Genomic DNA, 27,300 nt, shown 5'->3' on the forward strand with positions numbered 1-27,300 from the left:
ATGGAAAAATCCAATCATAGAATGTTAAATGAAAACCAGCAGGATATGAATTCTTTGTCCCATGCACAAGCGTCAAGTACTACAAGGGAATCCATGAGCAGCAGTGCCAGGAGCCTGTAATCCCAGCGGCTCTAGAGGCTGAGCAGCGGGAGGCACAACAACTAGGGAGCCAAATCTACGGCTTACCTTATCTTGGAGGTTTTTTTTGTTGTTTTTGTTTTGCTTGTTTGTTTGGGTTTTTTGTTTTGTTTTGTTTTGTTTTTGTACCAAGGCACTGAGCTACATCGCCAGTACTTTTTATTTTCTTTATTCTGAGTCAGGAGTCTCACTAAATTGCTTCAGGCTTTGTAAATTGCTGAGGCTGGCCTCAAACTTGCAATCCTCCTGCCTCAGCCTTCTGACTTGCTGGGATTTAGGCATGTACCATCACATGCAGCTAAGACAATCTAACTTCAGGGAAAATTAAATGATATTCGTACCAGAAATATGCATAAGCACTTAAGGGTCAACCCAACCAGGGCAGGGTCATAAACTAACTTGAAAAACTAGGGAGGAATCAGAGTGAGGGGACTCACAGAGGGAATGGAGTGACAGAAGCTGCCCCAGGAACCCCTGAAATCTCTCCATGTGGGAACTGGCTAAGTATGCACATGTGAAACACACTGCAGCCAAGTCAAAACACGGAAAACACTACATCCATGCATCAGAGGAACATGGGATCAGAACTGGTCTATGTTACTACAGCAACTCTCCTGAAGAAACCTGGCTCGTTATGCTCTGCAGCCAGTACACATACACACACACACACACACACACACACACACACACAGTAAAAAAATGTAAGAATTTCAGTTGGTCAGTGTTTTTCCACATCTAATTAAACCCTTCAAAGGACTTCAGATGGCAGACATCTCAACATAGCAAAAGCAGACACACCACAAACCTAATCAAACCTAAACAAATGTTCCTGAACAAAAGTAGAGAAGAGCTCTACGGAATGCCCAGCAGCTGACCCATCCTTCCTCCCGAGGCTGGGCAGGCAGCTCGGGCCAGGCAGAGGGCCTTGCTCCCTCCCGATCAAAGTGCAATATGAGGGTGGAGCAGAAATCTGTTCTGTGTTTCCATTCACAGCTTATCTGCCCTCCACCCTCCCACAGACAACTGAAAATGGAGGCACTTCCTGTTGAAAGAATGTGTTATCAGCACCAGACCCAGCCTGGGCTTAGCACTGCATGCAGGCCAGGGTAGGTGGGAGACAGGCAGCGCCACTGGGCTGGAAAACTCCCTCCCAAAGGAAGAAATGACTCCAGGGAGAAGCTGGGCTGCTATAGATTGGGAAAATATGCCCCAGCCTGTGAAGCAGGCACAGTTATCTGTAGATCACCCAGATTGCCTCCTATGAGAATAAGCCTTCACTGACTTTGGACACTTCTCTAAAAAGCAAACTTCTGATTTGATACACATGTAGTTAAAAGTCCAACAGAAGTTTCTGGTTGGGCTGGGGATGTGGCTCAGAGGTAGAGTGCTTGCCTAGCATGCGTGAGGCCCTGGGTTCGATCCTCAGCACCACATAAATATAAAGATATTGGGTCCACCTAGAACTAAAAAATAAATATTAAAAAAGTTTCTGGCTCCTGCCTGTAATCCAAGCGGCTCCAGAGGCTGAGGCAAGGAGGATTGTGAGTTCAAAGCCAGCCTCAGTCTCTAAATAAAATACAAAATACGACTGGGGATGTGGCTCAGTGGTTGAGTGCCCCTGAGTTCAATCCCTGGTACCCCAAAAAAATGTTTCTAACAGGCTACTCAACAATATTATTCCTCTTTCTTTTCCTTGACTTCTCCCTGAAAGATGGACTGAAGTTCGGCCTCTGTGGGGATTCATAGAGACAGAAAAGGGAAACCGTAGGCCCTCTTTTCTTTTTTTACAGGCATATCCTTTCCAGAAGGATAAAGTGGGTTCTCCGGCTTGTGTACAGGTAAGTGTGTGGTCATTCTCAGGGCTAAGACCCTGATGGAGATCACACTGCCTCCAGAACTCCCAGCAGGCTATGGCCACTAAATGGCCCTTCTTACACGGATCTAAGTGAGTTTGAGGTTCTAGCTCTTTCCTTGTGCTGGGAATCAAGCCCTGGGCCTTGTGCGTGCTGGGAGAAGCACCCTTCCACTGAGCTACACCCCCAGCCCACAGGTTTTTTTGGTGGGAGGGGAAGCCAGTCATCCCTGCCTGCCAGACAAATCTCCTCTGCTTTTGTAACCTCTAGGTTAGACTCCTGCGGCCTTCCTCAAAATAAAAGCTTCGTGTGAATTCCAGCAGAGGGGAACACTTCCGTGGAAATCTTCATTTCCACTACAAAAATGAGGCTCATTTCAGTTTCTATGGATGAGGGGGAAACAGGTCCAGACACAGACGTGACAGGAAAGATACAGGAATAAGGACATGTGAAAATCGTCAATCACAACAAGATCCTCGGATTCTCCCATTACAGTTGAATAAAGGAAGAGAACTTGAGCACCTTCTCTCGCAAAAGAATCTGTCACCTTTAGCTGATGATGTGACTCAGTTTTCAGCAGAACAGTTTCATGATGTTTTTGTAGTTTAGCAGATTCCTTACTGGGGATTTCTCTGGCTGCCCTTCACCCCCGGGGCCAAGTTATATCTCGGCCACAGGATGGTGCCCCTTTTCAAGGAGGGGGGCTCGACGCTTTACCCACAAGTCGTTCTGGGCAAAGGAACAGAGTGTTTTATGCATGTGTGCACACTCAGACAGCAAGGATGACCAGGCACTGTGTTGCACGCCTGTAATCCCAGTAGCTTGGGAGGCTGAGACAGGAGGATTGCAAGTGACAAGCCAGCCGCAGCAACTTAGTGAGGCCCCAAGCAACTTAGTCTGACCCTGACACTAAATAAAATATAGTAAATAAAATATTTTTAAAAGGGCTAGGGATGTTAGGCTCCTGCAGGGCTTTATAGCTGCCTTCCTCAAAAGCTGCCTATGAATTCCAGCACAGGGACAAGGCTTTTATGGAGATCTTCACTTCCACTACAAAAATGAGGCTCATTTCAGTTTGGATAGAGGGAAAATAGGTCCAGTGGTTAAGCACCCCTAGGTTCAATACCCAGACCAAAAAAAAAAAAAAAAAAAAAAATAGCAAGCATTAGGGGCACTCCAAATTTACCAGTCCACTATAATTATCAGCAAAATGCTGATGTTCAAATATAGATAGATGGCCAGGGGGAGGGTCTGTCCCATGGCTCAAGGCTTATCTTCTGAAATGACCAGAATGGAATACTCTTATTTTAGTCCTCAAATGAAATGGTCAAGAATCCTGAGGCAACCTGGTGAATTATAATCTTTAGTTTTGTAACAAAGCTGGCTTTTCAGAAGATTGGCTGAGTATTTTCATCTTTCCCATCACAATGACAGAAAACACAACCATGGTCAAAGGACCAAGTAGCACTCACAAAGCACTCTCTCACCACAGAAAGCACTGGGAGAGTACCAAGCATCAGAGAAATAAAAAGCTTTAAAATATGGTTCCTTCTTAACACAGTAACTCTACATCTCTAAATTTCTCCTTTAGGAAGGTAAGGATTTATTTCTAATGTCTTGGGATGACAAAAAAAAAAGCCATACAAATAAAACACATCATTATTAATTCATGATTAATTCACTATTAATTCATGATCAAATTTAAGTAGTGCTACTCTTTCTGCTCTTCAAAGAGGTCTGAAGGCATCTCCTGATTATACCACACAATACTTCTAAGGGCCAGAGAACAAGAATTACTCACCCCCCACCGCCTCCCTACCCCCACTGCCATAGAAGGAAAACAGAGGCTTCAGAAAACCTTGGCAGTTCGCTATCATGGCATATCATGGCATATCATGGCACGGACCAAGGCGGAGCTATCTCCTGGCTGCCTGAATCTGTTTCCTTTCAGCAGCTAATCCACGGACCCCAGATTGAACTTCAGGCCACAAGACAGGCACCGCTACAAATCGAGCAACTAAATTTATTGAGTGTTTTAAACGTAAAGTCTTTGTGTTCAATTAAAAAAATAATAATAATAAGATTCTGAAGCGTGTGGCCTGGCTCAGGTAAAATCCTGTGATGCCAGCAACCCAAGCAGACAGCACGCCACCAAGCCATTGGTGATCAGTGAAACCCCAGCAGTTACTCACCTGTGGTTCTGTTTACCCCCACCACGACATGGATATCAAGGCCTTGTTGTTTATTTGCTTAAATGGTTCTTAAAATTCTGAGGTCAAAATAACCTTTTGGTGCTCGTTCTCAAAAATTCTGAGAACTGGACCTTGATAAAGCCCCATATGGTAAGCAGCTGAACTACGTGTTGTCTATTGACAACACCTGTCTCTGGAGGTGCCTTTCTAAATTATTGAAGTTTCAGAGAAAATTAACAGGTAGCTCCAAACGTAAAGAGAGCTACCAGTTTGTACTTAATTCATATCCATTAGATCTTCATATTGCTAGTAACTCTTTTGGCAGACACCCATGAAATGCATAATAAATTACTTTGGTTCCAGTAAGGGAATTCATTTTCTTCGAAGATTCATTTAGCAATAACATTTCAGAGCATCCTAAGCCAGATTTCTTAAATTTGGTCATGTTTTCCCGTAACATTATTTCATGTTTTGTGACAATTTTGTATATTTTTACAGAGGTGGGGGAAACTGCAAAAAATAAAAATAAAAATCTATAATTTTCAAAGAAAAGAATATCAGAGATGAAGCCAAATGGAAAGGCAAATAACTTCTGCTTACACTTACTCCTTACCTAGTACTCTGACTTCCAAATTGTAATAATGAGTCACTTATATAAACCATAGTTCTGTGTTACATCTGGGGAGCATATATATTATATTACAAGCTAAAGAGCAATATAGTTTTACTGTTTCCTAACATATAGACCAAGCCATTAGCTATTAATATGGTACAATGTATTACTACTTCTTATCATTCTCCTTAGTACATGTGCGTACACACACACACACACACACACACGTCCAAAAAAAGCCTTGAGATCAAAATGAAAAATGAAAGTATACAAAGTCTGCATGCTGAAACGTTCCTTGCTAGGGTGACGTGTGACTTTCATGTGAAGGCCAATGTGTTCAAACAGGAATGTGAGTTTTTAGAAGGGGGTGTGAATGGAGACAGAAAGGGAGCCTGACACACGAGGAGCATGAAGATAAAATGCCAAAAAAATATTTATGTTCATGGCTTGTAGCATGTGGCAAGTGGGATATTAATAACTGTGATGACTGGTCAACTCCCAGGGAAGGGTAACAGCCCTGGACGGGGACTGGGAGGCAGGAGACGTCGGTTCCAGTCCCGGCTTCAACACAGGCTTGTTTTGTGACCTTATGGAGTCACTCGGGATCCTGGTTTATAAATGAGGCAATAATAATACCTAACCGCAACTCTTTCTCAGACCCTTGTCAGAGATTAATGATTTTTTAACTCTTTTTTTTTTTTTACTATTATTATTCATTTAGAAAAGAGTGTTTTGGACCATAAAATTCTGGAAAGGGTGGCGGGGGGCGGGGCGGGGGGTTAGGGATACTTGCCTGTTAAGGAATACTTGTTTAATGAGTCCACAAAAACTGAAGGCAATTCAAACATTCTGAAAAGTTACACAACTTAGCCTAAATTACAAAACTTATGTCTAAATTTAAATCACACCACTAGGAGGATGTTATTATTGCAATCTTGTATTTTAAAAGAACCTTGTTATAACCATATCAGGTACATCGACAACAGAATTTTTACTATTTAATAATACTAATAATTTTACTAATTTTACTAATAATAAACAGCATTTTTTCCACCTATCATCTACCTGCTATATTCTTAGTCCTACACTACATTTTATTTCTAAGTATAATATTGATAAGAAAATTTGTATTAAGGGCTTTACATACTTGGTCACTGTTTTCCCATCTGCTTTACTGGGAGGATATTTGATCCTGAAGTTAGTAATCAAAATTAGTCAAATTTTTTTAAGAAAACATTATTTCTTCTCTCTAAAGATTTCAAAGAGATGCATTAAGATCACAGTAATCTCTATGTTCTAGTGGGAACAATGCTAACTCTGCATCAGTCTGACCTGGGTCCAAATGGAAGCATTGTCTCTTAATTTGACACAGTCCTTGGGCCTGATCAGTACCTTACTCAGAAGAAAGGTTAAAAGAGAAAAATGCACCTAAAGCATTTGGCACATAAAAGGTACTTGATAGAAACTAGTTTCCCACCTCCCTACTATCTTATAAGTGAGTCGATGATAAAAGACTAATCCAGGAGTGGTTGGCTTCTCCAAAGAGTTTTGCAGAATATTCAAATGAAGAGTGAAACAGAACCGTCTTAGTGGCACACACATATAATCCCAGGATTCCGGAGACTGAGGCAGGAAATTCAAAGCCCCCTCAGCAATTTAGCAAAGCCCTAGGCAACTTAGCAAGACCCTGTCTCTAAATATAAAAAAGGGTTAGGGATGTGGCTCAGTGGTTAAGCACCCCTCAGTTCAATTCCCAGTATCAATTAAATAACAACAAAAAAAGAGTAAAGCAGGGCTGGGAGAGTAGTTCAGTGTTAAAGCCCTTGCCTAGCATGTGTGAGGCCCTGGATTCAATGCCCAGCACTGCAAAAGAGCAACGAGTAAAGCAGTAATTTTCCGCCCCAGCCCAGGCAAAGCAACTCACACTGTCAGTGCAACCTAAGTCCTTCCTGAATTTACCTTTCAGCTCTTTAAGGGTCTTTATCTTGTGACCAATCGTAATGCCCTGGTAAATCTAGGATGATGCCAAAGCATAAGAAAGAAAGTGAAATAAAAATTTGCTAAGAAAAAAAAAAAAAACCTTCCTAATTTTGATTACTAATTGAATGCATTTTTTTTAAATTTATTTTTTAGTTATAGTTGGACACAATACCTTATTTTATTTTTATGTGGTGCTGAAGATGGAACCCAGGGCCTCACACGTGCTAGGCGAGCACTCTACCACTGAGCCACAATCCCAGCCCAAATTGAATGCTTTTTTTCAGGAAGAAATGAATAGTAAGCTATAGGACCAAAGTGGATATTTTCTAATTTCCTCTTTGGGATGCAAATGTTCATACAGAAAATAAAATCTAAAAAGCAATTTTCCTAATTAGCCTACAAAGTGCCTAAGCTTTCTTCATAAGACCTTATAAAGCACCTGTAATCCCAACTGTTAACAATAAAAAACACAAAAGTGAGGAAACCTACTTCTTCTCAAACACACCAGGCCTTATGTTTCCAGTAGAAGAAGTGACCCAGGCAGCCACCCAAGCCATTCTGCCCATGGAGAGAAAAATTTCTGCGTGAGGTCAGTGCATATAATCAACACTGGGGAAACATTTTTCTCCACTGACGTGAAAAGAAAAACCTTCCCTGTGAAAGGAACAAGCAGGAGCTTACTAAGTCAATTGTCAAAATACTCTCAATTAAGCCAGGCACAGTGGCACACACCTGTAATCCCAGTAACTCAGGAGGCTGAGGCAGGACGATTGCAAGTTCAAGGCTAGCCCCAGCAATTTAGTGAAACCCTGTCTCAAAAAAAATAAAAGGGGATATAGCTCAGTGGTAGAGAGCCCCTGGGTACAATTAAGGATGTTTTCATTGTTGAATTCCAACAGATAGAAAAAGCATTTATCACCAAAGTTGGGGTTAGACAAAGCCCATCAACTTGAAATGAGCAGAGTCTGGGTCCTGCTTTCAGGAGACTTGAATGGGATTGAAATATTGCCATACATCTTCTTTCCACCTGTTTCACTGAGCAAACTCATGTCCTGCCTTTGGCTTCTTATACCCTGCACTCCAGCCACCCTGAACCTACACCCTTTAGTACCATGGATTCCTACACCTACTGTACTGCACACTCTATCTTCACTTTTCCCTGAACAAGTCCCACCCAACTAGTTCAGATACCTTCTACTCCTGTTAAGGCATTTCCACCTCTGTAGTCAAGGGCCAGAGATGTGGCTCAGAGGTAGAGCACTTGCCTAACTTAGATACGAGGCCCTAGGTTCAATATCAGCACTGGTGGGGGAACAGTCTACAACCAGAATTCACTGCCTCCTCCAGTATTTCAGCATATCCAAATCTGACCAGCAGTGAGATCTGTCTACACCTGCCCCCACCTATGACCAATCCCAGGCATGGGACCTATGGGACCTCGTTTCCTCATTTGTAGACAGTGCCTCCCAGCGAGGGGCACACCTATAATCCTAGCCACTCCAGAGACTGAGGCAGGAGGGTCACAAAGCCAGTCTCAGCAATTTGGCAAAGCCCTGAACAAGTTAGTGAGATACTGTCTCAAAATAAAATATTAAAAAGAGGATTAGGGATGTGGCTCAGTGGCTGAGTGCCCCTAGGTCCAATTCCTGGTATCCCTCCCCCCACCAAAAAAAAAAAAACTGCTTTCCATACAGTAATGCTTAACAACTACAAGCAAAGGCTAGTCACATATTTTTCATCTCCAAATTTATTTCAGTATTACACATTATGATGACTTCAATTATATTTGCAGTTTTAACATCAACCTAAGAAGGTTTTATTTTTTTAAGTAATTATTTATATAAACTATTTTTAGGCAAAGTATGTTCAGTGACTACCTATTCTCTGTTATTAAGTCTTAGTGATAATTTCATCCCTAAATTACTCTCTCCTATCCCAAAGGAAATAAAGAAAGACATTTTTAATCTATAAAATCTGGGGAGTGCCAAGTGCTGTAGTATACTCCTGTAAATCCTAACTACTTGGGAGAATCCTAACTACTAAGGCAGAAGGATCACAAGTTAGAGGCCAGGCTTAGTTACTTAGAGACATCCTGTCTCAAAATTTAAAAAATAAATAAATAAAAAATAAAAATAAAAAAAAGAGGGCTGGTGATGTTGTAAAATGCCTCAGGATTCATTACTCAGTACCTCAAGAAAACGGGATGGGAGGAGACTGAGCTATAAAGTTTACATAAAATATCCTACAGTTTTAGAGTTTTAAGCCATAGACGGATGAGAAAACTTATAGAATGCTTATTAAATCTCATTTGAGAATGGCTAACATAGAATACATTATCAAGTTTTTCTCCTAAATAACAATAACCAAAAAAAAGGGAACTCAAAATACTTTAATATCCTTATATTCCATAGTGAATAAATGCCATAGGAAATCTGATGTCTATTTATGTCAGTCAATTATGTTTTCAGTAAATCCATATCAATATGAAAATTTTAGCCAGAAAGAAAGACTAGATTTTTTTTTCACAAAATTAACCAGCCATCTATCAAAAATTAAGTTTAACATATTTAAGGAACAAAAACAGCAATATTTTAATACTAGGCTACCTGGCAGTGAGTCTTCCTGATCTCAAGCAGAAAATAAATTGTTCTCTCTCTACCTCGAATGCATACACACCTCACACACACAGCAACAACGAGAAACTGAGTCAAGGTGACCAGGTCATCAACCAGGTGACTTATTAGAAGGAATGTCTCCTTTTCTCCCAAGCAGAGGTCTGTTGAAGCACAAATCAGCAGCAAGTACATAAAGCCAAGACCCAAAAATTAGTCAGAGAAATAGTGTCAGAGATGGGCAAAAATGATTTCTAGGACACTTCAAAGTTTACCTGCCCTGTGCTAGGAATCCTGCCCACACCTCCATTCCTGCTTCTCTCAGTGCCAACTGCTCATGGCAACAGACAATTAGAACAGTCTCCCTCCAGGACACTCGGCTGCTGGGGCCCCTTTTACCTGGGCCAACAGAACCCACAAACCTGTTCCTACATGTTAAATGGCCCACAAGCAAGAAGCCTGCTGAGAATGCCAACTAGGGATCTCCTGCAACTTGTTTCTCAAAGTGGGGATTTACGTGAACACAGGGTTTGACATAGGCCTCTGGAACCATTTTCTTCAACTTCCTTACAGTAACTCACAGTCACTTAGGAAAGGCAGTTGTATTGCCATGTACATCCTTCAGTGGTGAGATGCGTGGTCCCTGGTCCCCATCTTCTACTGACCGTGTGCCTTTGATTGTCCTTTGTTGGCAGCCTGGTAGACCCATAAAACTGGGGCATCGGCACTACTATTTCTACCACAGTCACACAGAGCACTGGAAGTCAGTGGGATGGATCCAGGGTTTAAACCCTAAGCCAATGAAAAGCGCTGTATGATGCACTCACTTTCTAAACCCCAGATTCAACCTTGCTGTGGGGTTCTGTGATTTTCCTTACCTATAGTGTTTTACACAATTATAGGTGACCAGTCAAACCCAGCTGCCCTTTGACATCAGATACAGGCACATTCAGGCATTCTGGCAAAACCACTCCACCCACTGCAATTATTCATAGAGGGAGACAGGGTTTCCAAATGAAGCCAGCAGATGAGCATCTGCTAAATAGGCCTGGTCCCCCCCCACACACACACACACACAACACCAAGTAAGGTAGTAATCTGGAGACATCCACGATAAGACAACACCATCAGAGGAAAACCTGCAAGCCCGGGTGTCAGCCCTGTGCCCTCTGAATGAGAAGTCCAGGGGCATGGGCAGGTGGGAGGGCAATGCTGCCAGGAAATTCTACAGCCCAGCTTCATCTTCAGGCACTGCCCCCCAGCCTGCAGCCTACACCAGCCACCGCTAGCTTCCAGGGTCTCGTGGAGGCTGCCTGGGCTGTGGGAGGAATGAAGATTACAGTAAAAGACCTTGTGTAAAACTACTCTCAAAACTCCCCCAACCTGAAAAATCCCAATTGCTTTGCCTCCTGGTCTCTAGTGGGGAGTTAATCTTTCATCCGGGAGGGCACTGACCTGCAAGCTACCTCTAGGAATTCAGTCCCAGGTTAGAGTCCTGGACACCAAAGAGACTAGGGCTCCTTTGGGTGCCTTTCACCCTCCTTTCCCTGGAGGGCAACTGATTGAACTTGCTGAAAGCCAATTTTGAAATTTTGCATCACAAAACCACAAGAACAAACCAGACTCCACCTACAAAGTCATCCAGAACCCAAAGCCCATTCTTGGTCAAATATGTGTCTTTGCCATTTATCATTTAAATTAGGCTCTTTCTACACTCTACAGAGATTTGGAGATGGCAGCATGCTCATAGGAGATAGGACACAGACACTAAGGCCAAAAACCTAGCCTCCCTCAATACCTTAGTTTCTGAAACACCATTTTGCCTCATTCAGTTGTACAATTGCCTCCAAGGATTAAATAATTCTGACCTTTTAGTTTCCCACAAGTAAAACTAATTCTATTTACCCCTTAGATCCTCCTGCTAAAAAAAAAAAAAAAATACACTTTATCAATTCTAGAAAGGTTCTTTAACATATGTCTGTGACAAATGAAAAGTTTTTTCCCTTGTGAAATTAATTAGATATTTTATTTCATTAAAGAAAAAGCTCAAGAGAATTTGTATTGGTGAACAAAAAGAAAAAGCAAATATAATTTTAAGCATCATTTTTGTTTGTTAAAGTCAGCTAAAAATATGACAGGGGAGGGGAGAGTGGGGGAGGCGGAGAGGTCCTTAGATTCCTGGTTCCCCAAGGACTCCAGGGTAGCAGTTTCAATTTCACCTGGGGCGCTTGTTCAAAGACACAAATTTCCAAGCCCCACCCCTAGAGACTTAAGATTCAAAAATCCAGGGCAGGGCCCAGGAATCTGTAGTATTTTTAAGTGCCCCCGAACAATTTTAGAAGAAAACTAAAAGTAGAAAACAATTAAACTAATCTTAGAGTAAACCTAAGAATCATCACTAGGGCACATTTTAAAGTCCTGCGGGAGAACTGGGAATATAGCTTAGTGGAAGAGCACTTCCCTAGCACTGGGTTCATTCCTGAGATCACAGAAAGTAAAAGAAAAAAAAAAAAAGTTCTGCTTGTCTGAGTTCTTGCCCTTGACCTCACTGAGGTCTCAGGTAAAGCCAGGTGGTTTTTTCCAGGTGAATCTGGGAAACATTAAGGTAAGACAATGCTCTTTACTTATGGATGGCAATTTTGATCATAGCTCCACAGAAACTAACTCTGTGATATTCACAAAGACCCCTCGATCTCCTGTCCCAGGCAGCCCCCACCGCTGCTGCTGCCGCCAGTGACTGAATTAGGCCTGTGTACAATGAAGGCAGAAAGGTCTCCCAGCAAGAAGGTTGGGGAAAGTAAGATCCGTGAATGCAGAAGCCCAGAACACATTAAGAAGAGTTTCACTTTGGGTAGAAACAAAAAGAAAGACAGCCAGAGTTGACATAAGCAAAAGCAACTTCAATGTCATGGGCCCAGGACCTGTGGAACCACAGGCCTGGCAATTTTCCTGATCTATATTAGAAATACACATAGCGAGCGAAGCAACTCTGATTAGAAAAAAAAAAAAAAACCCTAGAAATAAAACAGTTTAAAGCTCTTCAAAAGTTCTTGCTTTTCTTTGGGTTAATTTAACCATAAAAAAAAAAATGATAGAGATCTTAATTAAGAGGTTTGTAAAGTACTTAAGTTTGTCATTTTGTTGACATTTAAATGTAACTTCCTCTAAAAACTATTCTTAGGTATCAACTAACTAAACTGTTGGTTTAGGTTATTGTACTGCCAGATAAGATAAAGTTTGAGATAATTTACTAGAGAGCAACCCACGAAGTTGAAGGAGTCTATTCTGTTTTAACACTTACCCCTGAGGCTGTTGGTTGTGTTGGAGGGGAAGTATTTTTGCTGCAATCGTCTGAGTTAGAAGAGGTGGAAGTTGGAGTCATGGGAACAGAATTATTACTATTACCTGCAAGAGTCAAAATGAACTTTATAAACACACACATACTTACTGTGACAGTAGGCAAATACTTTACAATCAAAGGGCATTTTATTATATTTACCAGAGCAAGTCTTTGACTTATTTATGTTTTTAGGTTTTCGTTTCCTGGTTTGAATCCCCTCTTTTTTCATAGCAAGTGGTCGAGGCACCTAAAAAATGTCCACATAGGCCTTAATAAGTATTATATGGAAGGAAAACCAAACTAAACACCCAACATTGGTACTAAAAGCCTTCATGCAAAAGAACTTGGCATCAACCATTTTTGTATATACTCCATAGATCCAAGAACACAAGACTACACTTTCCCCATCAAATGTAAAGATTCCTTCAGAGAAAAGGGGATGACTGGGCTAAGGGATGAAGCCCACTGGTAGACAGCTCAGTGATGGAGTGCCTGCCTACATCCTGGCACAAGGGTTTGATCCCCAGCTTCGCAAAATGCTGGAATGGGGGGGAGGATACCAAGGAGAATTTAATTGTTTCAACTTAAAGATTATTGTTTGAAATGATGTTGTTAATTATACAATAGAAATTTATTGGGTTTTTTATTTTAAAAAGAGAGCATGTACTCTTCCTCCTACAAGGTAAGTCATTTTTCTTTGTGTGATTGAGGTAATATTTTGTGTAGTCCTTGAAAATGAAGGACAAAGTCATTCTAACTAAAATATCAAGTGTATTCCTCCTTTGTACAAATGTCTCTGGTTGCATTAAAAAATTTAAGATGTAAACTAGTTATTGTGCATTTCTCATTGGCTTTCTCGCTCACAAGCTTAAACAGTTACTAACACGTCATCAACTCTTAAAATGCACATTTCACATTTTCATATTTCTAAAATTGGAATGTGTCTCATGATGAGTGTTCGTGATTAACAGGCAGCAATTTGTTTTTTACTGGTACATATTGTAATTGAAAGCCTCTTAGATTCAAAGAGGTACATCTATCTACACATTCAAATTTCTCACTTTGGCACCTTTCATTTGCTGATTATGTTTTGTAATGGAAACCAGACTAAAGGGATATACAGAATAAAGGGCGTACCCCATGGAGTTTCATGTAGAGTCCACAAGCGTTGCACACAGGTTCACCCTCAGCATTTCTGCGCCATAAGGTGGTGGTTGTGGTGTGACAGTTGGCACAGGACAGCCCCAACCGCCGTGATGAAGGCTATAAAAGAACAAAAGAAAGTAAGTGGAAATATGGAAATATATACATGACGTTGAGGAATTTTAACTGTAATGTGTGTCCCATATATACACCTGTATATCATGCCCATCTTTGCTCTGCATGTTCCTAATGTATTAATGAATATTTATAATGATATTTATAAATGAAATATCACTTGAGAAAAAATTTTGGAATATAATTAGGTTGAGTTCCCTGAACCAAGAAACTAGGTTTGCACAGGGTGCTAGATGCCATACCTTCGATTTGCTCTTCCAGCCTGTCCTTGTAAACTACAGAATGAATAACTGGGAAGCAGTCACACAATTACTCCATGCAAAGCTCTCCCCAGCATCACACACAGAGAGTTTCAACAGTAGTTGCCTCTCCAAGAATTTAGTTTTCCACTTACTGCTGTTTTTTAAAGGGAAACTAGAAGACTTCCTAAAAGTTGCCAAGTAAGAGTTATATTCTGAAATGCACCAAAAGTATCAATACAACTGGACATTAAGGTGAGAGTCCCCCCCCACCATGGAGAGTCATGCTCTACTATCATAGGTTGAGACATCAGTCATGAAATACAATCACAAAGCAGCTACATGTACTAAATGGCTTTGGATAGTGTCCACCTGAAAAACTGAGATAACCAAGTCAATTTTTCATTCATGTGTAGGGAAATCAACCAGAAACTTTAAAAAGACCTGTATACATGAACAAAAGCAGATCTTAGCAAAAAAGTCTAAAACGTTTGGAAAGAAATATGCTCCATTTCCTCTAAATTACTACAAATGAATTATAAAGGAGAATTTAAACTAGTATAATCTCCTCCCCAGAATGACAAAACATAACATTTGTTTTTCAATTATCAAATTTAAAATGCCATTAAAACTTGTCTTAAATTACTCTTGAAGCTTAACAAGATTTGGGGAGCTAGAAATACTGTGTAATTTCTTCTTTTAATCTTCTTTTAAACAATGGACAACAAAAATATTAATTGAGCTTGTATCAAATATTCCCAGATTAGAAAACAGAGATGTCTAACTCTCTGCTGGAAAATTTAAATAATGACATTTAATTTAGCATTTACATTTTGCATCCTGCTGTATTACTTTAGTAACATTCTTTACAGTTATTTTGTAAAAACAGATACTAGTGAGCCTTTTAGCACTATAAAAATTAGCACTGATAGCACTGACTTCTTAGAATATGGTTAAAATGATCATATTTGGCGGATAGGAAAACTATAGGGAATTGCTTTGTTTGAACGTTGAGAACATTACAAAACCTTACACATTGGAGCTGCTTTATGGTTAAAAGAAAACCATTTTCTAGGCAAGCACTATTTTTTTCTCCATAAATGTGAATCAGTAAACGAAGGATGGCAAGATTCACTTTACAAACAGGCCATTTATGACAGTTTCCAGTGGAATTTGGAGCCAATGTGAAGCAAACTTGTTATCAGAATTTGCCATTATAACAAAGAACTTTATGACTGTCAACTGCAGATCATAAGTGAAGCCAGTCCTCATAAACATGTGAAATGAAGGTGAATGGGTTATAAAAGTTCCTTGTAACAAGTGATCTCAGTTATATTCCTCACTGACAAGGAATTCAAGTTACACCATAAATCTCTTATTTTGCAATGTATTGCAAGTTCAAATTCACAGTGATTGGTTCTGTATTGCTGGCTAAACAAACTTGGGTTCAACATTCTGTTTCTGAGAATGAAGTCAGATCCATCAAAACCATATATAAGAAGCCCATAAGGAGAACTAATTGATAATGACACACCCTACAATTGGTATCATTTATAACTCATTTACAAAGCATACAGGCTGACCTTGGTTACCATCAAAACACCTGCCACAAAGCAAGAAAACCGATTCAAAAATGTTAAAAACGGGTTTCTTGCTAGTAACAGTTATTTTTACTGCTACATGTGCAAAAATAAATGGCACTATCTACATAGGAAAGTCACTAGATCAAATTCATACTTCAACTAGAACCCAAATTGGCTACTCTTAACAAGGTTTTTTTTTTTCTCAATCTTGACAAAATGTTACCCTTCAGAGCTCAACTAGTGCTTAGCTCAATGTAGCTTTACAGAATTAATAATAGTTTCATTGTTCATGTGTTGTCTAATATGTGAAAACAAGGAACTTCCTTGGAATATTTTCCAGTGACTACATTTTAAATAGGATGCATATAAGAAAAATAACCTTAGAGAGTCACACACTGAAAGGGACCCCTTAAAATTCTAAGCTGTGGGAGGCTTTAACAAGTTTAAGGCACATACACTCATTAAATTAATGCCAGCCACTTTATTTTAAATGCATTAAAAACAAACCAACCGTAAAGCTAATTACTTCTCTTTAAGGTGTCAGACTTACATTGTGATGCAATTTCACTCTAATCTATTTAACACAAACAACATGTGTAGCATTTGTTCTGCTAATTAGAGTATAACAATTAAATAAATTACTTGGATACTTAAGATGACTGACATCTAACTGTAAAATATTTTACTTTTAAAGGCATTTATACTATTGAGCATTTGGGCTAAACAAATGTTAGCCTTAAAGTGGGGTTCCTGGAAGATTTAATTTATTTTCTCTGATCACTATAATAATGTATACCCTCTCTTACTACGCACGCATAACAATGACAATGCGAGATTAATGCCTGAAGAAAATCAGGCATCGCCATACTTTAAAAGATGATTAAAACGTGATCACATTTGGTGAAAATCCTTAATCTGAGAACATACATATTCTCAAGTACTATGTATGGGTAGGTTTTTTTGTTTTGTTTTGTTTTTTCAAAATTACCAAGGATTGGGTAAATCAATTTTCACTGGAGTACAGGGCAATCCAAAGACATCAGGAACCTAGAGGGATAAACCTTTTTCCCAGGATGAGCGGCAGACGGGTAAAGAGGTAGAAAGAACAAAGTAAAAGGGAGCCAGAGCGCTCTGTAAGGAGCAGAGGGAGGCGGATACTGGCGGAGGGGGTGTTGGAAGAGAGCATGGTCTCCCCAGAATAAAATCCAAACCAGATCCAAGCTTCCTTCTCCTGGCCTGGGTAGGTCTACTCCGTTTTCCACCCCCTTTGTTAGCCATTCCCAATGTCTTGTGTATCCCTCGAGAATTAATTCGCTGCTTTGGCAAGTAGCGAGATATGTAAATACTTTTTGCACTTAAAAAAAAAAAAAAACTAGCAGCACCTTCCTTTCTTGCCATTTAGAAATGTCGTTTTCAATAGGCAAAGGAGGAAAGCCTGTCTTGGCTTCCCTGGTGGCTTCGGGGTCACCTCCGCGGGGGCGCCGGCGGGCGAGGGTTGGAGGCCGGGGAGTGACTGGTGCGTATGGGACTGTGCGCTCGGCTCCCGCCTCAGAGTCCGCACCTGTCCCCGCGGGGCGCGCCCGGCGCTCACACTCACCACGCGCTTCTGCGGCTTGATGAGGGGCCGGCTGAGGCCGTTCATCTTGCTGTAGAGGCCGCAGGCGTTGCACAGGTAGTGGCCGGTGCCGTCCCGCCGCCACAGCGGCGTCTGGATGGAGCCGCAGTTCACGCACTCGCGGCTATCGGGCAGGTCCTCCAGCAGGTCTGCGGCGAGAGCGGGGACAAGAAGCACCGTGAGGCCGCGCGGGGCCCGCGCCTCCCCAAACACCCGAACGCCCCCGGGACCCCACATCCAGCGCGGGAGGTGCGCTGCCGCCATCCCCGCCTGCGCCCTTGGGGATCGCGCTTTTCCCCTCGGCGGCCAAGCCGGGAACTTGATGGTGTCGCCGTGGATTTGCTGACCATTAGTCCCACACTTCTGTACCCTCGCGGTGCCCCCGGTAGAAATTCCCGGGAAAGTCGTGGGCAGTGCTAGAGTCTGAGATGAGCTACAGGAAGGTCAGCCTGACCCCTAACTCTCAGGCTGTCCCCTCGATTTTTAAAACTAAAATTCATCATAATTACAATTTCCCGCTTGCTAAACCGAGCAAGACGCAGTGTTAACAATGATTACTCACCCCTGCTGCAACCCACAAATGCCCCAGGACACGCTGCCTTATATTTATCAAGTAATTTTTAAAGTATTTTCTAAGTCTACAACCTTTCCTTCTTACACGGCTTTTCCCCAATAAAAAATAGATGAGTTAAAGTACAAGTACCGTTCTGAAGACACTTAACGTCACTGAGAAAGTAACTCAGGTCTTCTCAAGGGGGGAAAGGCGCTGAGATAAAAGTTTTATTCACTTGCCACAAAGATCAAACGCTAAAATATTTTTATTCCATTCTGAAATTTTTTTTACAAAAGGTCAATACTGGTTGAGAAACTACTAAGAACTTCTCAGCGATAAATAAAACCACCTTTTTTTCTACACTAAAATTTTAATTTATGCAATCTATTCTAAATGTGATTACTTTACATTAATTAATCATTGATTGGATTTTGGAATTTGCAGTACCCTAGATCTGCTAATTAAAAACAAATCTGAATTAAGGGTAAATGGTTGTACATTTATTACTTCCCTTTGAGAAGGTTAAATATGAAATAATAAATATCCTCTAAAATTAGATAAGTACTTACTAAATATACTCTTGAAAAACAAATGTTTCCTACTGTTTAGGGCTCTTTATGTTATAGAGGGTTCAAATGTTCTAATTTTGCATTCGTGAAGCATGTTTCTGAATTACTGTTTAAAGTAAATAAATATTACACTTGAGGTTTTATTTGAAGATGAAGTGTGCTAGCAAACCTTTCTATTCCTTCTCATTCTCCTGCAGCTGATAGTTTGCTTCTACCAGCGATTGTGCAGTAAAGACATTTGAGCATGACTTTAGCATTAAAATGCTTTAATCCATTAGTAATATTTACCCTACAAAACAAGTGGCCTTCCTCATTTCAAGTTATTTCTTAGGTTTAAACTAGCATCCTACACCAGCCGAGTTCAAAGTTGTCGTTGGGATACTGCAACTTACAACACATCACAAAGATTTATTCTTCTCCGCCCTAAAAGCCACTATTGACTGCGGTAATCAGTAAAATCCTCAGGACTTCAAGGACGCTGAAGTTAAACAAGGTATTTGTCTTTGTTGTTGACTTTAAAATGTTACCTATCAGAGCCCCTCTCCATAGAAGAGTGGAGCATTCCCTGGAAAACCCGACTTGCTAGGTGCCTGGCCTCTTCCCCTCTCCTGGGAACAATAAAAACAGATTCCCTGGAAAAGAGTGTGAACTCCCCAGGTAGACCTCTTTAGTTACCTGAAAATCCAAAAACAAAAATTTAAAGTCCTTTTTGGAAAAATAAAATCTAGGAAATTTGCTTTTTAAATTAAATAAAATTTCTCTCTTTCCTTCCCTTTCTACCTCTTACTCACACCCAGGCAGGTAGACTTTTCTAACTCTAAATGAGAGGCGGGACACTGCCTAAATTTTGCAAAAATCTAATTGTGCTGGAAGCTTGCATCTGCTCTCCTGAGATGGCTGTTTGAGATGCTCTTGGGAAGTGACAGATTCCATCACCCAGCAAATGGAGCACAGTTCTGGGGAATTGAGAACCAGGGAATGAGGGGCTGTGAGTACTCAGAGCTCATCCCAGAATGAGCCCAACCCATCCACCAACAATCAGGGAAAGGTGTAGGGGGAGTGGGTTTCCAAAAGCCTCTAAACTGTACAGCTTGATAAAGCTCAGCACTCAGGTTTTAGCCCTGATGTTTGCTCAAGTCAATTAAAAGAGAACAGGAAATCTAGATAGAAGCTGGCATTAGAACACCTGTGAGGACAAGCAAAGTTAGGGCCACTCACCCTCTCACCTCAAATACTGACTTGGTCCCTGATGCTTCCTACTTTCTTAGAAGACTGCAAAATCTGGGTGTTTCAAATCCCTTCACCTCCAACCCTGATTTTTTTTTTAAACATTCTGTCTGCAGATTTCTTTATAGTGTCAAGCCCAGAAGGTGTAAAAATTAGGAAAAGAATAGGCTAAGTTTAAAACCAAAAGAAACCTCTAACTTGCCTGCGACCACATTATACTCTAAAAATGATTTTTCATACAGAATCAAGTTATTGTCAACATCTGAAGACTAGAGTGTTTGTGTTCTCTTTCTCTCTCTCTCTCTCTCTCTCTCCCCCCGCCCCCCCCCCACCTTGACGAGACCTGTTAGAAGCCTGGGGGAAAGGAATCTGGAGATCAAGTTAGGGTATGTCAATCAACAGGCAGAGTTGCAGGATCCTGCTCAAACTGCAGTTACCGCTTTCTCAACAGGACCGCAGCTTCACAACCTAACCACCACCCGCTTCTCATTCTTTGAAGATCCCTTACATGCAGTCTCTCTGTTTCTGGGAGCCAAACATGGGTTCCTCTTTGGAAGAAAGGGTGACAATCTTTGGATCTCTCAAGACCTAACCCAACAGGGCAAATCTCAGCAGAGTCCTCTGCCTCTGCTCCGCATACTGTTGGTAAAGATGGTCCCTAGGGCCATCGTTGCAGGACTGGAGAAGTTAGGTCAGTCTTGAAAGAAGTGAAAAGAGTGGCTGGGGATGTGCAGTGGTACAGCACTAGCCTGGCAGTGCCAGGCTCTGGGTTCAATCCCAGTACCTGGCAAATTAATTAAATTAAAATGAAAAAGCCTATATGTTTAAAAAAAAAAAAAAGGCTGGGGATGTGGTTTAGAGGAGAGCAGTGCTTGCCCGGCATGTTTGAGGCTGCGGGTTCAATCTCCAGCACCTCAAGGAAAAGAGAAAGAGAGAGAAAGCACTTGTTACCAAAAAGTCTTGCCCTGTCCCTAATGTTACAAGGGGGGCTGTTCAAATCCCTTCTTTCACTTTCAGGCCCCTTTTTACCTAATTAGAATCCCTAAAAGTCCTCCATATCCTTAAATGGAAGCTCCTAGGAGAAGCCCAGACTTGGGGCACAAAAGACACCAAGATAGGACACTTTGGACTGATATGCCTCCTTTCTTGTCACTTCTGTTGCTGAGTTCTCCCCACAACTCACCTCCAACAAACAGTAAAAGTTCTGCTTTTCTTTAGAAACAACAGGTGAAATCAAAGACCCGTGAATGCACCAAGGACTCAGAATGCTGGGGCTGAGAAAAGCAGTCAAACAATCTGACTCAGACCTTCTCCTGCTAGGGCAGAACCAAACACTTTCCAAAATAAGGTATTTCTCTATTTCTCCGTATTTGACAATTTTGTTTTCCCACTTTATCCTAAAATGGTCCCCAGACACAGGAATGAGAATATGAATGGAACAACTGCAAAAATGGTGGGCTAAACTCTGGAGGAAGAATAAAATAGGTGGCCCTGCTCCTGGATCCCTGGATCCCAGCCTGGCCACGTGGAAGTAGCAGCCCCAGACCCCCACCCACCCTAACACATATCCACTAGCCGACCATCAGTATAAAGTCACAAGGCTGTCTAATCTAGGTGTCCTCTCATCTTTTTCCTCTCACTTGAGGGGGCAGGAATGTCCACTGGATCCCGGGTTCCTTTACTCTCCTGGAACTTGTTTAAATACCTTCTTCCCTAGTCCCATAGTGTAGGCCTGTAATCCCAGCCACTTGGGAGGCTTAGGCAGGAGGGCAGCCAGGTTTGAGGCCAGCCTCAGCAACTAAGCAATGTTATTTTTAAATAATATTTTTAAGCGGGCAGGGAGTGTAGCTTAGTGGTAAAGCGCCCCTGGATTCAATCCCCATTCCCAAGAGGAAAATACACCACACCAGTGCTTGTACATAAATACGTGTGTATTTGGGGAGAGAGTAAATCAAGCACCTAACATTTCCTCCAAACTTACCCCAGAGCAGAATCTCACTATTCCGTTTGTCCAAACTGGGGTATGCGGTAAAACTCAAGGCAAGGCTCTGGCAGTTCCCTCCCAACTTCAATTTTTCCCAATTGCCCACTCAATATTCATCAAAGACCCCCCAACTTCTGCAAGACTCAGAGACACATAAGTGCAAGTTAGTCTTTTTCCTAGAAAGAAACTGGGATAGTTCGCACAATAAAAAACACTAGTCTCTGGTCATTCTGCCACAGTCCTGCAAATCCATTCCGGGACACCAGTCAAGTAGCTGCTCCAGACCCCCTTGTGTTCCAGCACCTCGGTCACGCACCCCCACACTGCGGCGCGACCCTTACCTGTACTGGGGCCCCGAGGCACCGGGAGCGGAGCTCCGGCGCGGCTCTGCAGGCTGTGCAGCACCGGAGTCTCAAAGGGTCCAGCCGGCCAGGCAGGCGTCAATGGCGCTCCCATGTAGGGCGAGTAAGGACTCGGATGGTGGTGGTGGTGATGGTGGTACGTCCCGTTCAGCGGCCGCGCCGCCGTCAGCGAGCTGTACTGGTGCTCCCGGCCGCCCATGGCCGCCAGGCTGCCCCCGCCGCCGCCGCTCACGCTGCCGGCTCCCCCGCTGCCCGCTGCAGTGTAGCCCCCAGGCTCCCGCGCTGCGCCGTTGGCCATGGGAGGGCTCGGCGAGTAGGGGAAGCGCGCAGAGGCATGCGCCGAGGCGGAGCCGGCGCTGCCAGGGCCCCCGGCCCCACCGCCCGCCGCGCCGCCTCCGCTGCCGTATGGGGGACTGTCGGCTGAGGCCTGGGGCCAGCCAGGGTGCGCCCCCGTGCTACCCGCATGGTTGGAGGGCCCGCTGCCCGCGCCTTGCAGGTACGGTAGGCCTGGCAGCATGGAACCCACGCGGGTGGTGGGCACGTAGACTGGGGAACTGGCTGCCGCCGCGGCTGCAGCTGCAGCTGCTGCAGAATGTACGAAGCCCCCGGGCGCGCCATCATAAGCGGCGGGTCCCTGGCTGGAGAGGGCGGCGAGGGTCTGGTACATCTCCTCGGGCTGCTCGGGTGTAAAGGGGCTCAGCTTGGCGCCACGGCTGGACCACAGCAACTTGCTGGCGGTCGCGGCCTGGTCGAGGTCAGTGAAGAGCAACAGGTCCTCCCAGCTCGACAAGGCACTCCCGGGGCCAGCGACCCCGGGAGCCGAAGGTCCGTGGGGAGCCCCGAAAGGGTGCGAGGCGTAGGGGCTGAGCAGCAACGAGCGGGCCGGAGGTCCCGCCACCGCCTGTGTGTCGAGTTGTGGCGTCCTGCAGTTGCTGGCGCCGCCGGGGCCACGATCCCCGCCGCGGGAGCAGGAGGACGAGGACGAGGAAGAGATGGGGGAAGGCGGCGTGGAGAGGTCCCGCGATGGAAAGGTCCCGGAGTCGCCCGCGTCCGCAGTCGCGGCTCCAAAGCGCTTCGGCAGACACCAGCCGCCGTCAGTCAAGGCCATCCACGGTCCGGCGCTGCTTCTAGCTAGCTTTTAGCTCCTGAGGCGGGGTTGGGAGGGCAGGGACGGTAAAAGAGATAAAGAGGCCTTACTAAAGGTTTAGGCAGTGCACCACCTCACCTCCACTCCTTCTTCTAGCTCTTCTAGATCCCTCAAAGGTCCCTTTCTACTCTGGACCCCGGCGTCGAGGAGGGAGGAGAATGGAGCCTGCGCAGCAGCCACAGGGTCCTCCAAGGATACCCTCCTTCTTTCACCCGCATGGCTTTGGTCCCCCTAGCCCTCTCTGCCCACCCTCTCCGCAGCATCCTTCCTCTGCACGCGCGCCAGATGCTAGGAGTGACCGCCAAACTGGCCGAGGTTTTCCTTCCGCCCCAGAGTGGCTCCCTCCGGGCTGATGACACACAAAAGAATAGTAGCTTTGCGTGTCTCATCCCGCCTCACTCAGGGTGCCCTTCTCCGGGAATGCCTCCCTGTTCTCCAAGTGGAAATCGCTAGCTCAAGGAAGGCAACCTGCTCCTGAAAACGAAACCGCCGCTTGTCCCCAGAGCTTTCCGAACCGTGCCGACTAGACCCAACACAAACCCCAGAGAAATGCACTCAGCATAGGGAAACTGGGGTGCCAGGGCTGGGATGGCAGTTCAAGATCTTCCTGGCAGGAATAGTAAGGAAAAACTATGGGGCAGGAGCCTCACGCCCCACAGGCGTCCCTGCGGGCCCGCACACCTTAGCCACAGCCCGCGTCTGCAGCCACCAGCGCGCGATCTCACGCCGGCCGGGCCACCCGGGCCCACCCCGCGGTTATCCCCAGCCAGGGAAAGGCCAGACCGTTCCGGAATAGGACGTAGCGGGGTGGAGCAGAGAGCCGAGAAAAGGAGGGGAAAACGCAAGGGAGGGGGCGGGAGACCGCCCCGCAGTCGAGGCCACCCCAAAGGGGAGAGCAGGAAGAATGACAGGGAGACTTAGAGGGGGTGGGGAAGGAAGCAAAAAGCTGCCAGGCGGGCCTCCTCGAGGCTGCTTTTCCAAATCGCTTCGGCTCATCAGAGATAACCACACTAAAAATTATAATGCCCACACACAGACCCGGGTAAGATAGCCAGAAAGAAGTTTCTCTACCAGCCTGACTACCGGCTCCCGCCCCTTTGCACTGAGATAACTCGGAGATAAGGCTGCGCGCAGATAAGTACTTAGGGGAGAGGAAAAGACACCAGAAGTTGGTCCGTGGTGTCCCGGGAACCTGGGAGCCGCTGCAGCCCTCCCAGAGAGGAGGAGGGAGACACCCTCGGAGCCGACCGCGGGCGGGAGAGGGCCGGAGGCCGAGAGGCCCGCGACTGGTAGGGGTAGAAGGGAGGAAAGTAGGGAGACAACAAGCAAAGGAGGAAGCAGCCGAACCTCGGGCGAGCGCTGAGCATGGAGAACGGCCGCGGCGGAGGGTGCTCCCGGGCTCGGAGAGAGGCCGAGGGCGCCGGTGAGAGAGCACGAGTCCGGGGTCTGCGCGGCGCTGCTGGTGAATAAAAAGGAGAGAGGAGGCGCCTCTTACTGCTCTGCCGGAAAACTGCAGCCTGCGCTCCTGATTGGACTCACCGAGCCCTAAACAAACAGCGCTCGCCGAAGGGTGCCAGGCTGTGGGTCGGAACTGCGCTCTGGAAGCAGCTGGGCGCGGAGGTGAAGAGGAGGAGGAGGAGGAGGAGGAGGGATCGAGGGGAGGAGAGAAAAGAGGGAGGGGAGGGGGGAGGGGAGCGCGCCGCCCCGGCAGACAATAAGCGCCGCGCAGCCTACGGGCGTGGGCTGAGTGGCTAGCACCGTCCCCGTAGCTGGGGAGATTCCACCCAGGGGGCGCCGAGCCTAGGGAGCCGGGGGAGGGGCGGAGGCGACAGAACGCCTGACCTGGCTGGCGACCCACACCCATCCTGCCACAGAGCACCCTCTCGCGCCCCCAGTTACACACACACACACACACACACACACACACACCCTGGAGTAGGGGAGGGAACCTTGGCACGGAGAACCTGTCTCGCGCCGCCACCGCTGAGGGAGGGGCGCGCCAGCTCCTGGGTCAGCGCCCCCCCAAAATGAGCCGGGAAAGTGCTTTGCTTCTCTGGCGCTCCTCACTCCTCCCTCCACGTTAAATAAGTTTTTGCTCCGCAGTTGTGTGTAACTGACCTTAAACTTTCCCCGACCCTATTTCGGGATGCTAGAGCTCAGGTCGTAGTGGCCTTTGGGGATCCGGGCTCCTAGGACTTGAGAAAGAAGGGGCCTGGATGTCCAACTCCCTACCTCTCCCCAGTTCTTAAAATATATACTAAATTCCTGAGAAGTTTCGGGAAGTTTTCGACGATACTCTCTAGCCAACCTTAGGGAACTTTTAACCCTGGAGTTGTCAAGTACGGCAAGGTTAGGCTGTGCGATGCGCAGGATGGAAGAGGGGTTCCCTTCCAGTCGTGTCCTAGAGCGCACGTTCAGTTTTGTTGTCATGTTTACTCAGAGCTTTTCCTGGGCATCAGGTAGGTTGCAAATAAGTAGTTGGAAAGGGGGTGGGGTGGTACCTTCCCTGGACACAGCGCAAAATATTGGTTCCCCACCCCCATCCTCACACACGCGCAGGCACACACACACCTTCTCTCCCTCCAAAAGATTATCACAACTATGTACAAACTGATACGGTCCTCAGCCAAGGGACTGGAAATGAACATCGCTGGGTTATCAGTGCCGATCTGTCAGCAGCGAGTCGCACGGCCGCAGGCTCGTCCGCGGCAGGAGCCGTGATATATGTCTCGCTCCCTTTCGCTCACAAAACGGATTTCTTCCGACAGGCGTGACCCCAGAAGGCTGCGGAGAGAGCATTTAACTAAGCAGAAGGAGTTGTCTTGTGGGATTGGATTTTTACACAAACCCCCGAGGTAAATCAAAATAAATGATTTTCCAAAGGTCAGTCTCCCTGAAAGCGTTTGGGCTGTGTGTTTTTGTTTTGTTTTGTTTTTCATTGGGGAAGGAAGAGGAACCTAATCAGAGTTGAACAGGGATAGATAGGTGCATTGTAAAATATGGTTTCGATTGATTGTGAGATCTGGTTGCGAAGGGTAGGTTTCCTGGCAATATAACAGTGAGTGGTGAACCTGTGGATCCCTAGGGGACGGGGGAGGGGAAAAGAGTTTCGCGTTGACCCGGAGGGGGGGGCGCGGACTCTAGGAAGTTGGGTAAAATTCTCCATTTTTTAAATTCTTCGTTGTAAACTGTTGCTAAACACTTCTGAATTTTAAATTGCTACAGAGAAGGTCCATAAACCGTTCTCGTTCAATTTAGTCACTTTTATTACATTCCTCTTTGCCTCCCCCAATCACTACTTCGGCTCCCAGTTTCAGCGTGGCCACATTTCGGAAACGCTGAAGGTAGAAAACTCTGGAATGGAGAGATTGGTGACCGGAGCAGGATCCAGGGCCTTTAAAGTTTAACCTGAGTTCGATCGAATGCAACTACCGGAGTAACGTTGGCCGGCCGCTCAATTCCCACCATGGCTTCAGATGTCTTGCACTCGGTTCTTTGCTGAGTTCCGACCAAATGGACTGGGTTTTGCAGAGTTCTTTTGTGAGCGGTTATTTTAATGTTCTGGACATTTATTTTCCTTTGAGTCCAATTGTTTTTGAAATGTTTCTCAGATTTACTATTAAAAGTAAATTTTTTTTAAAGTCCATGCTTGCTAAAAAAAATAAATGCTTTGGTTAGGTTTGCATCCATGCTGTGAATGGCCTCCAAGCTGAGCCCCGGAGGAGATCAAGCCCTGGCACGAGCTTGATTCCTACCTATCCTCTATGATTCTTTATATTTGCAAATATGATGATATCGGTGTGGATTTCCTGGGAGATAGCTAACCCCCACTGTCCTGCCTTTCTTGCAGCTCCCCCGCAGCATTAGGAGGGCGCACTGACCTCGGCGCCCATGCGACAGAGGTGAGCTGCTGGACGGATATTGACCAATTCAACAATGTTCGGACTGCTGTAAGGGTTCAAGAGAGAACCCAGCATTTTTACCTTAATATTCCCCATCACTTAAGAATGCCCAA

The 27,300-nt window shown here is 44.7% G+C and overlaps 1 protein-coding gene across 2 annotated transcripts in view; it reads right to left on the reverse strand.

The window, feature by feature from the left end:
• Nucleotides 1–24,894, reverse strand: part of Gata6 (GATA binding protein 6) — a 29,886-nt gene extending 4,992 nt beyond the window's left edge. Inside the window, exons 1-6 of one of the 2 annotated variants that reach the window (XM_071602671.1) lie at nucleotides 24,825–24,894; nucleotides 22,118–23,283; nucleotides 17,426–17,592; nucleotides 13,866–13,991; nucleotides 12,888–12,975; nucleotides 12,690–12,793 (exon numbers count right to left, since the gene is read on the reverse strand). In XM_071602671.1, coding sequence (XP_071458772.1) covers nucleotides 12,690–12,793; nucleotides 12,888–12,975; nucleotides 13,866–13,991; nucleotides 17,426–17,592; nucleotides 22,118–23,246 — 1,614 coding nt within the window. In that variant the 5' untranslated portion in view covers nucleotides 23,247–23,283; nucleotides 24,825–24,894. Of the gene's footprint in view, nucleotides 1–12,689; nucleotides 12,794–12,887; nucleotides 12,976–13,865; nucleotides 13,992–17,425; nucleotides 17,593–22,117; nucleotides 23,284–24,632; nucleotides 24,714–24,824 lie in introns of those variants that run through there. The other variant, XM_027935751.2, reaches the window with a different exon arrangement.
• Nucleotides 24,895–27,300: the final 2,406 nt, after the last annotated feature.

This window comes from Marmota flaviventris, chromosome 16 (assembly GCF_047511675.1).
Source record: "Marmota flaviventris isolate mMarFla1 chromosome 16, mMarFla1.hap1, whole genome shotgun sequence".
NCBI classification, from domain to species: Eukaryota; Metazoa; Chordata; class Mammalia; order Rodentia; family Sciuridae; genus Marmota; species Marmota flaviventris.